This window comes from Podarcis bocagei (assembly GCF_964188305.1).
Source record: "Podarcis bocagei genome assembly, chromosome: 13".
Classification (NCBI taxonomy): Eukaryota; Metazoa; Chordata; class Lepidosauria; order Squamata; family Lacertidae; genus Podarcis; species Podarcis bocagei.
The window spans coordinates 20,132,999-20,145,819 of record NC_138138.1 but is presented as its reverse complement, the minus strand read 5'-3'; the positions used below and the strand labels follow the sequence as shown (position 1 = coordinate 20,145,819).

General features: G+C 49.3%; 1 protein-coding gene across 4 annotated transcripts in view; it reads left to right on the top strand.

Annotated features, from left to right (window-relative positions):
- LOC308571173 (uncharacterized protein) overlaps positions 1–12,821 on the top strand; it is a 52,771-nt gene that overhangs the window by 24,100 nt on the left and 15,850 nt on the right. For all 4 annotated transcript variants that reach the window (XM_081166668.1, XM_081166669.1, XM_081166667.1 and 1 more), the window contains exon 9: positions 9,375–9,445. In XM_081166668.1, the coding sequence (XP_081022794.1) occupies positions 9,375–9,445 (71 nt within the window). The remainder of the gene's footprint in view (positions 1–9,374; positions 9,446–12,821) is intronic.

Sequence of the window (12,821 nt, the reverse complement as noted above, 5' to 3'; positions counted from 1 at the left end):
ATCTGTGGAACTCCCTGCCACAAGCAAATCATCAACAAAGACTAAGAGCATTAGATATTTGTTGCCTGTCCCCTTGGTGTACAAGCATGGATCAGCCACACTCCTTTTAAAACCAAGTTTTACAAGGGCTTCATTTAAACACTGGTTCCAACACCTTCCACTTTGTTTGAGACCATAAACAGCTTTTTTCAAACGCCAGACTGCACCATTCCCCTCTTCAAACCCAGGGGGTTGTCTCATTAACACTTCATGGTCTAAATTTGCATGCAGATATGCAGCATCAACATCAAAATGGTGCACTGCTAGTTGTCTTACAGCAGCAATGGAAAGCATTAAATGAAAAGTTTCACTCTTTACAGTGGGAGAAAACACTTCATCATAACTCTCCCCTTTAATCTGAGTGAACCCTCTGGCTACTAATCTGGCTCGAAAACGTGGTTCCCCAGATGCAAGGGTTTTCCTTTTGTAAACCCACTTGCATGACACCACTCTGCCACCAGGTGGCGGCATTATGACCTCAAACACTTTGTTACGTTTAAAAGAGTCCATTTCTTCTTTCATAGCTTGTTCCCACAAAGCACGTTCCTCAGGGGGTAAGTCTAAGACTTCATTATAACTTTGTGGTTCCACACAACTCACATTGCATACTCTCACTCCTCCTAGGGTCAAACGCTGAGGAGGTACACCCTTGTTTGAACGCTGGGAGCGCCTAGGCACAACTATTTCTTCTTCCCCCCTTATCTCTGGCTCTTCTTCCTCTTCCTCTAGAGAAGTATTATCTATTGCCACATCTTTTGGGGAAATCTGTGCCTCCTCCTCATTCTGCTCCTGTGTTGCCAATGGCTGAGAAGAAGCCTCTTCTCTTACTTGCAGGGGCAGTAGGCAGTCAGGGTTGGCATGGATCGCAGTCCATCTGTCCTGGTCAGCGAAGTCTGCACTTCGTGACAGAACCACGCGTCCTGGGCGTAAATTGAAACGCCACCCTTTGCCATAGGACTGGTATCCCACAAACCGCAGTTTCTGCGCTCTAGCGCCCCCTTTCTGACGCTGAGCTTTGGGAATGTTTACATGTGCCCAAGAACCCCAATTATGGAGCATTGTCCACTCTGGTTCTTTCCCAAACAACACACGATATGGAATATCTTTTATAGAGCTAGACCAGGTTCTATTAATCAAAAAGTTCACGGTCAGAAAAGCCTCGCCCCACAGCCTATGGTTGTGGCCCAATCCTGCATCCACTAGCAGGCAGTCCTTTACTGACTGTATTACAGCCCCACGTCTTTCGCACAGGCCATTTTCAGCAGGGCTATAAGGGTTAGTCAAACGGTGAGTGATCCCCTTACGTCGCAACCATGCCCCAAATTGTTTGTTCAGAAATTCTCCGCCCCTATCTGTTTGCAGCTGCACAACAGGCTGAGCGAAGAGCTTTTCAGCTTGGGCAACCCATTCTCTGAATGTGGGGAAACACTCAGATTTCTGCTTTAACAAAAACAGCCAACTAAAATGTGATTTGTCATCTATTACCAGAAAAGCATATCTGGCGCCCCCTTCAGTCTTCTGTGGAAAAGGGCCTATCACGTCACAATGGACAAGTTCTAAAACCTCTTTAGATACTCTGTCACTTTTAGAAGCCACAGGCTTCCTCTTAGATTTGGCCATTTTACATACATTGCAATCTAGGAAACAGTTACAGCTATTTACTTTAAGGTTCTTGCACACCTTTTGCATTTCTGAAAGCACACGGAAATTGGTGTGACCCAGTTTTCTGTGCAGTTGATGTACACACCCCTTATGAACTGGCAAATTATCCTGAACCACCTGGGCTGCTTTAACGGGCTTGTCCTGCATTACATATAACCCATTTTCCAACTTTGCATGGCCACATACCTGAGTTCCATTCTTTATCAGACAGCCATCCTGCATGAACTTAACACTATACCCTGCATTAATCAAACAGCTTACAGACAGTAAACAATAGTCCAAACTGCTGACAAACAGAGTCTCTGGTAGAGTAGTGTTCAAGCACTGCAGGAAACATGTTCCCTGGCCATCAATCTTGCTTCTACGACCATCAGCAAGATAAATTGAGTCTTTTCCATCAGCTGGCTTCTCCAGGGTCTTAAAGTCCTCCCGACTATTGCAGATAATCCTGCTGCTGCCAGAATCCAGCAACCATGTTCCCCGAGGTATCTTTCTCTCCTCCCGAGAAAATGCAGACACAAACTGAGCAGAACGCGTGTTCTTCTTCCCTGAAGAGAACCCCTTCTGCTTACGTTTCTGTGTCGATTGCTGTCTCTGCTCCACGTCGTCTCCTGGAAGTCTTGCCCTGCATTGACGTTGGAGATGCCCGGGTTGGTTGCATCTATAGCATCTCCTCACCGCCATGGCCAAGTCCAAACCTTGGCGTTGCTCCATTGGCAGATTCTGCTGCTGGCCCCCTCGACTGTAACTCCTCCGCTCTTGGAGTTCAGCCTGTCTATCTGACCTTTCTGCTGGTGCTTGCTGAGCCCCTTCTGTGGGGTCTCCAGCAATCTCTCCTGACTCTCTCTTTAGAGTTCAACTGGATGGTCCTGGCTGGCACTCACCGGCTTCTAGCTGCTGCCTCTGTTGACCCTCAGGTCCTGCCTGGCTCTGCAACTGGTGTAGCCGCTCTGTGAGTCACCTACTGTGGTCCTCTAGCAGTTCAAACTGTTCCAGTAGCCGACGCTGAGTGCTTTCCTGATCCTCAGATCCTAGCCGCTCCAGCGTCACTGCAGACAGTTACAGCTTGTCACCAACTGCTCCAACGCACAGCCACTGTCTCCGTACACCACCAGGACTCACCAGCTCCTTGCTGAAATGCTGTTAGTCGTTTTGCACTCTGCACATGCTCAGAAACACTGGGCCCATAACCTGTCAGTGTTTGTAAAAAAGCAAAAAAAAAAAGAAGGAAAGGGTTCTGACCTCCCTTTATCTTCTCAGTCTCCTTGTCGGCACAAAAAGAGTCCACGGGAATATCCTTGCAGAGTTTTATTTAAAGTCTTTGTGCAAAACACAACTGAATAACTATACACACAAGCACCAACCAACCCAAACACCAGCCACAGCCCAAACTAACATTTCTCACTTATATATACAACCTGCTGCAAGCCGCTGAGTCATGCTGACCCAGCTTTATTCGCATTAAAGAAACAGCGGCCATTTTAGCCGTGACAGTGCTCCCAATTAAGGATTCCACCCTCTTCCATCCTTATTAATCCACATCACTCCTACATCAATCTGAGCTTGTACCCTCTGTGCTTCCTGTTCTGCCCCTTTCTGAACTCTTCTTGACCTTGGGGAGAGCAGAGGAATGCTTTCCAGAGACAGTGAATCTGTTAACCCCATCTCTCCCAGTGTTTCTTCTGCTAGCTGTTCCCCATCCAGTATTTCCCAGCTTCTGCCTTCTGATCTATGCCCCTCTGCAAACCACTGTTCCAAATCTATGTTGTCCTCCTGCTCCTGGAAAGATTCAGGATCCGGATCAGGGGGAGGGGGAGGCTTCCCACCATTCCTCCTGAGTGTAGCCCTCCTCAACACGGTCCCTGACAACCCATTTCTTTGACCCAGCATTGCAATTCTCATGCGCCAGCCTTCCCCGGGTATCTCACCTGGGCGGCGCAGTCTCACCTGGCAGCATCCAAAGGCTCTTGGGAGTTTGTGTTGCCATCCTTCCCGCTTATGGCATTTCACAGCCGATGATGTCACAGCTGTGGCATCTATGACAACAAGTGGGAGGTGGTCTTCAGAAGCTAATCCCCCCAGCTTTGCCTTTTTGACTTGGGACCTGGCAGTGGTGGGCTTGTGCCAAGATGAGCAGCTTCGATGTCTTGACATTCCCTGTGGTGATTGCCAATTCTAGGCAAAGAATCGCCTGTACAAGGAATCAGTCCCGTACTGGTGAATATGTGTTTCGTGGCAAAAAAGAACTGGGTAGGCTTAACTTCTTGCAATCCTAAACCTGCTGAGTACAATAACTGTGCTGGGTGATCCTATGAATGCTTGCTTAGAAGTTGTAAGCCCCTGTGCTGGTCCTGAGGGTTAACCGTGCAGCAAGGTCCAAGTCCAGTCCGAGGTCAAGGGTGCAGTATGGACTGTCCATCAAAGCTGAAGCGGGGTCCAAGGCAGGGAGTCGGGTGAGGTCAGGAACTCTGGAAGGAGAGCAGGACAGGGTGCAGGCAGGAACAGGCTACCAACAATGTTGCTCCCGCAACCTGGGACTGGGGCGGGCTGGCTTTTATCTGCCCCAAGGCATAGGGCAGCCCCGGTCCACAGGTGACTCACCTCTCCTGGCCTGGAGGTGAGCACTCCTCCTGTGGGAACTTAGTTCCCTCTGCCTCTCTGCCCTGAGCCTCTGCAGCTCAGGAGAGGCTGGAGGGTTACCAGACCCAGAGGCAACCTCGGCTTCCTCCGACGGGGCTGAGAGTGGAGCACCTGCAGGCACTGGGTCCTCCATCACCCCAGGAGCCAGAGCAGACTCAGCTGGTGCCTGCACCTGAGGATCCAGCACAGGTGAGGACCCTTCAGGCTCAAGCCCCAGCCCCAGCTCAGCTGGTTCTGGAGGCGGGGACTCCTGTGCAGGCTGGGATTCCTCAGGTTCAGTCTCCGAGTCCGAATCCCAGGCCATCACACCCCCACTCTGTCCAATCGAGGGTTCTCCAGCATGCATAGGAATGTAGATTTAAAAGTTGGAAGAGATGCAAGATTCAAAAGATCCGCCCACCTGCTGAAAGCCAGGAGCATCGATATAAAGCCAGCCCTCGACAGCTCGGCGGGCACTATCCAGACACCATAGTGTTGCAAGCATGTGCTTGCCAGAAAAGAGCCTACTGGCTGGAGCCTGCTGAAGATTTACATCTCACAGAGCTGTGGTAGAAGTTTGATTTATTGTGGTGGTTTGGTTTTCCAGATTGCTTTGTTTCATTCTGTGTTATATGAATTGTAGAGTTGGAAGGGGCCATGAGAGTGATCTAGTCCAACCCCCTGGAAGGCAGGAATTTTTTGCCCAGCGTTGGGCTCGAACCCACCAACCTGAGATTAACTGACTCATGCTATATATAATTTAGAGCATTTGCACCCTGCTCTTCATCCAATTGGAACAAGACAGTCGCTCCCTGCAGGCTTACAATCTAAACAAAGAAAAAGAAACACAAGGTAAAAGGGAAAACTAAAAATAAAAAGGCACACCAGTTGGTCCTATAATGACCAGACGGCACAGTTCAGGGGCAGTAGGTGCTTGATGCAGCTGAGCCTCCAACAAAGCGGATGAAATGAACCCTGCTTCCTATATCTCCAACTGAGGCAGTCTGATTGAATAGCTGCCCCACAGAGAAAGTGAGAGGGAGTTGTATCTTACACTGCAATTGATAACAAAAGAGCTCCAGATGACTCGAGTAATAATACTACTACTACTAACAATAATAATAATAATAATTTATTTGTACACCGCCCAACTGGCTGGGTTTCCCCAGCCACTCTGGGCGGCTTCCAAAAAAGATGAAAAATACATTAAAATGTCACACATTAAAAACTTCCCTGAACAGGGCTGTCTTCAGAAGTCTTCTAAATGTTAGGCAGTTGTTTATCTCTTTGACATCTGGTGGGAGGGCGTTCGACAGGGAGGGCGCCACTACCAAGAAGGCCCTCTGCCTGGTTCCCTGTACTTTGCTTCTCGCAATGAGGGAACCGCCAGAAGGCCCTCGGCGTTGGACCTCAGCATCTGGGCAGAATGATGGGGGTGGAGAGTAAGCGAGCCAGGCCACTTGTAGATAAATTTATTAATTTATGTATGCTTCCCCTTGCTTTCCTAAAGATTCCAGGGCAGCTCACAGCAAGTGCAAACACCCCATCAAACACAAACTCAAAAAGCTCAGTCGAAAACACTTAAACCAGAATAGAGTAATAGAAACAAATGACACCAGTAGGTGACATAGCTAAGCCTGGCAGGACAACTCACCCTGTGGTATTAACCCCTTCATGCATTAATTAGAATTACGGTAAGCATGTTGGCCTTATGAGGCTGGTTATCCAACAATCTGCGTGTTTAGTTCTCATTTTTGACCTCTTACAAGTTATTGAAACACAGATCACCCATAATATCCTATTATGACATGAACTGAATTACTGCAACAGCACCATGTGTTATTTAGATGGTTGGATTTATTATTACACACTCCCAAATTCCTCAAGCGATGAGAATGCCCACACGTTTCAGAAGGATATTGTAGAAGTGAAGAATTAGTTAGATTCAAAAGATGCCTTTTACACCTCTTAACAATTACTCCTCCTGGGTTGTACCAAAGGATGCGTCCTTAAGAAATACATATACTTAATGGAAAATCTGTTGAACTGATTTTAATTGCCAAATACCGGAAACGAAATCCATATTCTTGGCATGCCATGCTTATGAGCAAATTAACAACATGGAGGAAGCCTGTGGGAGGAGAACCTCAGTGCAGTTTGTCAGCTTCAGAAACAATGTTCAATATTTATTTAGCCCCGGAATAAAAGGAAGCCCAATTAAAATATTGGGGCTGGAGTTTTAGAGCTGGTGTAATTCAATTTTCTGTTCTGTTCTTTACTTTTCATTATACTTACTGATGGCGAATGGGTTGTCATTTTGTCTGCTTTGCCCCATATTTATGGGTTTTGCAGATAAGTTAGTTAGGGCGCCTAGGTTTGCTTCCATTTGAATGAGAGGGAGACTGAAGGCAAAGGCTGCTGCAGTTCCGAGGAAGAAGAGCAAAATCCAATGGCTGTTGAACTGCCTTATCAAAAGCCCTATCAGACTCTAACCATCAAGGCAGAAGTGAAGGTTGAGGAGCAACAAGGGTGGTTGCCCAGGAAGGTATAAAGACAAGGAAACATTTCTTGACGTTCTTTTTTATTTCAATCTTTACAGAGAAAGGCTATAGAACCCAGCCTCTTGGATAATTGCCTCTGGTCTATTTTGGGGGGAATCATGCAACGTGTTTAAGTTTTTTCACTATGGTAACTGTACGTTGGAATAATAAAATAAATAATACAATTTTATTTATATCCTGCCCTCCCCAGCCAGAGCCGGGCTCAGAGCAGCTAACAACAGTAAAATAATACAGCATTCTAAAATCAGTTCATTATAAAATCAGTTCAAATCAAATTAATGGCAACCATTGGGCTAGAGTTCTGTGAGGATTACCAAAGGAGGGGGTCAGGCTGTGTCTTGGCCAAAGGCCCGGTGGAACAGCTCTGTCTTGCAGGCCCTGCGGAAAGATGTCAAGTCCCGCAGGGCCCTAGTCTCTTGTGACAGAGCGTTCCACCAGATCGGGGCCACGACCAAAAAAGCCCTGGCTCTGGTTGAGGCCAGCCTAACCTCCCTGTGGCCCGGGACCTCCAAGATGTTTTGGTTTGAAGACCGTAAGCTCCTCCGTGGGACATACCAGGAGAGGCGGAATCCAGAATCTGTTCTGGATCGAGTAGAATTTCAGTGGCAATTACTTCCTGACTCCAAACACAGTGATCGATCAGCTCCTGTACACGTACGAAAGGCTTTCCTGCAACCCCCTCAAAAGACAAACTTACGTGGGGCACCTCAGACAACACCAGTAGTTGTCCTCGATGCTGCAGAAGAGAACAAAACATCCAGGAGGAATTGCAAGAAGGATGAAATCCTTCATACATTTATATTGAGCTCCATGAGGCTCTTAGCTCCAACAACTGTTCACTATTCAAGATTTACAGCTGTCATTAGGAATATTCTGTTTTCCTACTTGGTTTTGCTAACAGCCAGTGGGCGTTTATGTGCAGGGCGAAAGTCAGCGAGAGAGTGTATAGACTAGAAAAAAGCAGCATAGGCTGGTTTTTTGTTTTGTTTTTTGAAATATTTTTTTATTTGATTTTCAAGATTATAAACTGAATCTCCTGGCTTTCTCCCCCATCCTTTCCATAGGCCCTATTAATCCTATTTTCAATTGCATATCATTACTTCTCCAAATTTTTTGATCTTTCTAAGTTATCCATACATACTGTTACATTACAATGGTATTTAAAATCCTGCCAGTGTTTTAACCTGCTTACAATAATCTCGTACAGTGGTACCTCTGGTTACGTACTTAATACGTTCCGGAGGTCTGTTCTTAACCTGAAACTGTTCTTAACCTGAAGCACTACTTTAGCTAATGGGGCCTCCTGCTGCCGCTGCACTGCCACCACGCAATTTCTGCTCTCACCCTGAAGGTACTATTTCTGGGTCTATAACCTGAAGTGTATGTAACCTGAAGCCCGAGGTACCACTGTATATGCATTTGTCAGGGGTTTAGGTGCAGAGGCACGGGAAAGGGAGGAAACAGAGAGCGAAGGGGAGGAGACAGAGGAAAGGATGAGTGATGACGACGACCCGAGATCTCCCAGTCTTTCCAGTGAATCAGAGGATTCACAGAAAGGAGCACCAGTGGCCAGGGCAAGGGGGGAGTCTAGGGAGGCACCCCAGGAAGATAGAGCCAGAGGAGACTCAGGGGGGAGCAGCTGGAAATCGGGACCAGCGTCACCGCCAGGAAGCAGGGAAGAGGAAAGGAGCCAGGGGGGAAGCGCTGGCAGCTCACCACAGGAGGGAGGGCAGGAGTCAGGAGTGGCCACACCTCCATCGGGGAGCGAAGAAACGGTTAAGAGGAAAGTGGAAGGTTGGGCGCGCGCGCCAAGTTCAAATGCAGAGGAAGGCGGCGCAGTGAGCAGCCCCGAAAGGGAACCAGGTCCTAAAGCCCGGCGCAAGGAGGCAGAAGGGTCCGGGTCAGCGTCAGAAGAATCCCGGAAGGAAGAAGCCCCGGGGGGTAGAGGGACCCAGAGGAGGACAGTCAGGAGGAAAAGGTGGAGCAAGGCTAGGATATTAAGTTGGTGCGCACGGGGCGGAGACTCAGACGGAGCCTCGCCGATCTAGCTAGTAGACGTAGAGTTGCAGACAGCAGCGTGAGAATGGAAACTGTAATTCAATAAAGACTTTTACTTAATGACCGCTGGCTAGCGTGATCCTCTGTGAGCTAGGATCTGGAAGCAGCTCTGACAGCATTATAAACTTTCCCCATTCTTTTCTAAAGATCTTGTCTTCTTTGTTCCTGAGCTTCCCAGTTAATTTTGACATTTGGGCATAGTCCATCAACTTGGTTTGCCATCCGTCTCTGGGTTATCTCTTCTTTTCACCTCTGGGCTAATAACATCCGTGCAGCTGTTGTCGCGTACATAAACAGTTTCTTTTCTGGTCTTTGGGAATCTCGGTACCCGGAAAAGCCTTGTAGACTAGATCAGGATATTTGAAGGCAATATGTATGGGAGCAGTGATCTATTTCTACCCTTTTGAAAACACTCGTTTTCTCCTCTCCCGGCAGCTAGAAGTCACGTGGATAGTAGACCTCCAGAGGCCAAGACTCACCTCTACTTCAAGGTTTCCAAAATACAGGTACATGAGCTTTCCCTTTGCAATTGGTGCTGATGTTGGGCATAAAGTTAGACCATTTAAAGGTAAAGGTAAAGGGACCCCTGACCATTAGGTCCAGTCGTGGCCGACTCTGGGGTTGTGGCGCTCATCTTGCTTTACTGGCCGAGGGAGCCAGTGTACAGCTTCCGGGTCATGTGGCCAGCATGACTAAGCCGCTTCTGGTGAACCAGAGCAGTGCACGGAAATGCCATTAACCTTCCCGCCAGAGCGGTACCTATTTATCTACTTCCACTTTGTGCTTTCGAACTGCTAGGTTGGCAGGAGCAGGGGCCGAGCAACGGGAGCTCACCCTGTCGCGGGGATTCGAACTGCCGACCTTCTGATCATCAAGTCCTAGGCTCTGTGGTTTAACCCACAGTGCCACCCGTGTCCCTCTTACCGTTTAGGTGTAAGCGAATGCAACTAAAAAACCCGATCCTTTCAAAAGGCAGGGCACAAAGCTTGCGCTTTGCTCATTACTTTTCTGCTTCTGATCAAGCCCTACGCAGCTTTTCATGCCATCTGGTTCCAAACATCCCTTTGGCCTTGAACTGGTCTTTGACTGCAATAAATTATTATTATTATTATTATTATTATTATTATTATTATTATTATTATTATTATTATCTCTTTGGCCTCCCAAAGCACATGTCTAAAACCCTGCAGGAAGGAAAACAGGTGGAATCTGGAGTGGGGAATCAGCAGGTTGGGAAAGGTTACCGTATTTTTCGCCCCATAAGATGCACTTTTTCCTCTCCAAAAATGAAGAGGAAATCGGGGTGCGTCTTATGGGGCGAATGCCTGCAAGCCTCGCGCGCCCGGCAGGAGGTCCCACCGGGTGCGCGAGGCTTGGGGCAGCAGCCTGTCGCCCGAAGCACGGGGAGCCCTCGGGAGGGCTCCCCCTGCTTCGGGCGAGTGTCTGCAAGCCTCGCGCACCCGGCAGGAGGTCCCACCGGGTGCGCGAGGCTTGGGGCGGCAGCCTGTCGCCCGAAGCACGGGGAGCCCTTGGGAGGGCTCCCCCTGCTTCGGGCGAGTGTCTGCAAGCCTCGCGCACCCGGCAGGAGGTCCCACCGGGTGCGCGAGGCTTGGGGCGGCAGCGGACTGCTAGCTTCTAGGTGCGCGCAAGCAGTCCGCTGCCGCCCCAAGCCTCGCGCACCCGGTGGGACCTCCTGCCGGGTGCGCCAGGCTTGGGGCGGCAGCGGACTGCTAGCTTCTAGGTGCGCGCAAGCAGTCCGCTGCCGCCCCAAGCCTCGCGCACCTGGTGGGACCTCCTGCGGGTGCGCGAGGCTTGGGGCGGCAGCGGACTGCTAGCTTCTAGGTGCGCGCAAGCAGTCCGCTGCCGCCCCAAGCCTCGCGCACCCGGTGGGACCTCCTGCCGGGTGCGCCAGGCTTGGGGCGGCAGCGGACTGCTTGCGCGCACCTAGAAGCTAGCAGTCCGCTGCCGCCCCAAGCCTCGTGCACCCGGTGGGACCTCCTGCCGGGTGCGCCAGGCTTGGGGCGGCAGCGGACTGCTTGCGCGCACCTAGAAGCTTGGGGCGCGCTGAGCTCAGCACGCCCCAAGCTCCTGGTATAGCGCAGCGATCCGCTAGCCCTGGGAGAGCCCCGCGGCTCTCCCAGGGCTAGCGGACTGCTTGCCCGCACGCAGAAGCTTGGGGCGCGCTGACCTCAGCTTGCCCCAAGCTTCTGGATTAGCGCAGGAGTCCGCTAGCCCTAGGAGAGGCGCCCGGCTCTCCCACGCTAGCAGAGACCTTGCCTGCACGCAGAAGCTTGGGGCGCGCTGAGCTCCGCACGCCCCAAACTCCTGGTGTAGCGCAGCGCACCTGGGGGGGGGAATAAATTTTTTTTCCTTTATTTCCCCCCCAAAAATCTAGGTGCGTCTTATGGGCCGGTGCGTCTTATGGGGCGAAAAATACGGTAACTTGTGTTCTCCATGCTTCCCCCCCGAAGCCTTTTTTTAACTGAAAAATGAGGTGGAACATTTAGGGAGAATGGGATGTGCTTATTTTTATTTTAAAAAAAATATTCAGGGCCCCTCCAGACTCCAGCTTTTTATCTGGGAACAATCTATGGAGTTAGGCTGTTTTGCGGTTGCATATGTAATAAAACTACACCAAGTTTATGGGTGTTTTTAAAAGTATGGGCAGAATTGTTTCGTTGCGTATTTAAATCATGTGTAATTGGTTTTTATATGTACTGTATTTTTCTGCGTATAAGACGATTTTTTATTATTAAAAATGTTAAAAATTGGTGGTTGTGTTATACACGGATAGTGCAATGGGGTGTGGCCGATTGGTGGCAGCATGAGCAGGAGATTGTCTGTGGTGATTGGGCAGGTGATTGGTGGCTGCGACAAGGCCTTCTGATGATTGGCTGCTGCTGCGGCAATTGGGCGGGTGGTTGGTGGTTGTGTCAAGGCCTGCTGGCGATTGGCTGCTGCTGCGGCAGTTGGACAGGCGATTGGCAGTTTCTGGCGACGATTGGTGGCTTCGGCAAGGCATGCGATTGGCAGTGGCGGTTAGGCGTGTGATGTGAGCGATTGGTGGCAATCCCCCCCCCCCAGAAAAGTTCAACAATTGTGGGCAATTCCCCCACCCCCAAAAAAGGTTAACAACTCTGGGCAATCTCCCCCCATTTCCTTAATTTGGGGTCCCAAAAATAGGGGTCATTTTATACAAATGGGGGGGGGGTGTTATACACGGAAAAATACAGTAATTGGTTTTACATTTATAAACGCTTAGAAGCTCATTTTGGCAAGGAAGCGGTATATAAATCAATAACACATAACATAATACATGTGACTAAGCACAGAAGAAAAAGAACCGGGGTAATAAACAAGAAATCCAAAGGGTGGAATAGAAACACAAATGATCTGGTTTCCCTCAACACCAGGAAAAACGTGAGTTCTAAAGGGAACATCTGAAATGCATTGCATTCCTTTGAAAAAAAGGAGACAAGTAGGTGAGGTGTTTTAGCATACCATCTGAATGGTTTTGCGGTTTGTTTTTGCTTTTTAAAAGTACAGTGGTGCCTTGGTTCTCAAACGCCTTGGTACTCAAACAGCTTGGAACCCAAACACTGCAAAGTGTTCCAGTTTGCAAACTGTTTTTGGAAGCCAAACATGCTCTGTTTTGAGTGTTACGCTTCCGATTTGAGTGCCACGCTTCTGTTTTGAGTACAGTGGTACCCCGCAAGACGAATGCCTCGCAAGACGGAAAACCCGCAAGACGAAAGGGTTTTCTGTTTTGGAGGCGCTTCGCAAGACGAATTTCCCTATGGGCTTGCATCGCAAGACGAAAGCCCATAGGGAAATGCTGGCGGTCGGGAGCAAAGACTTTCGCCCACAGCCGGCCTTCAGAAG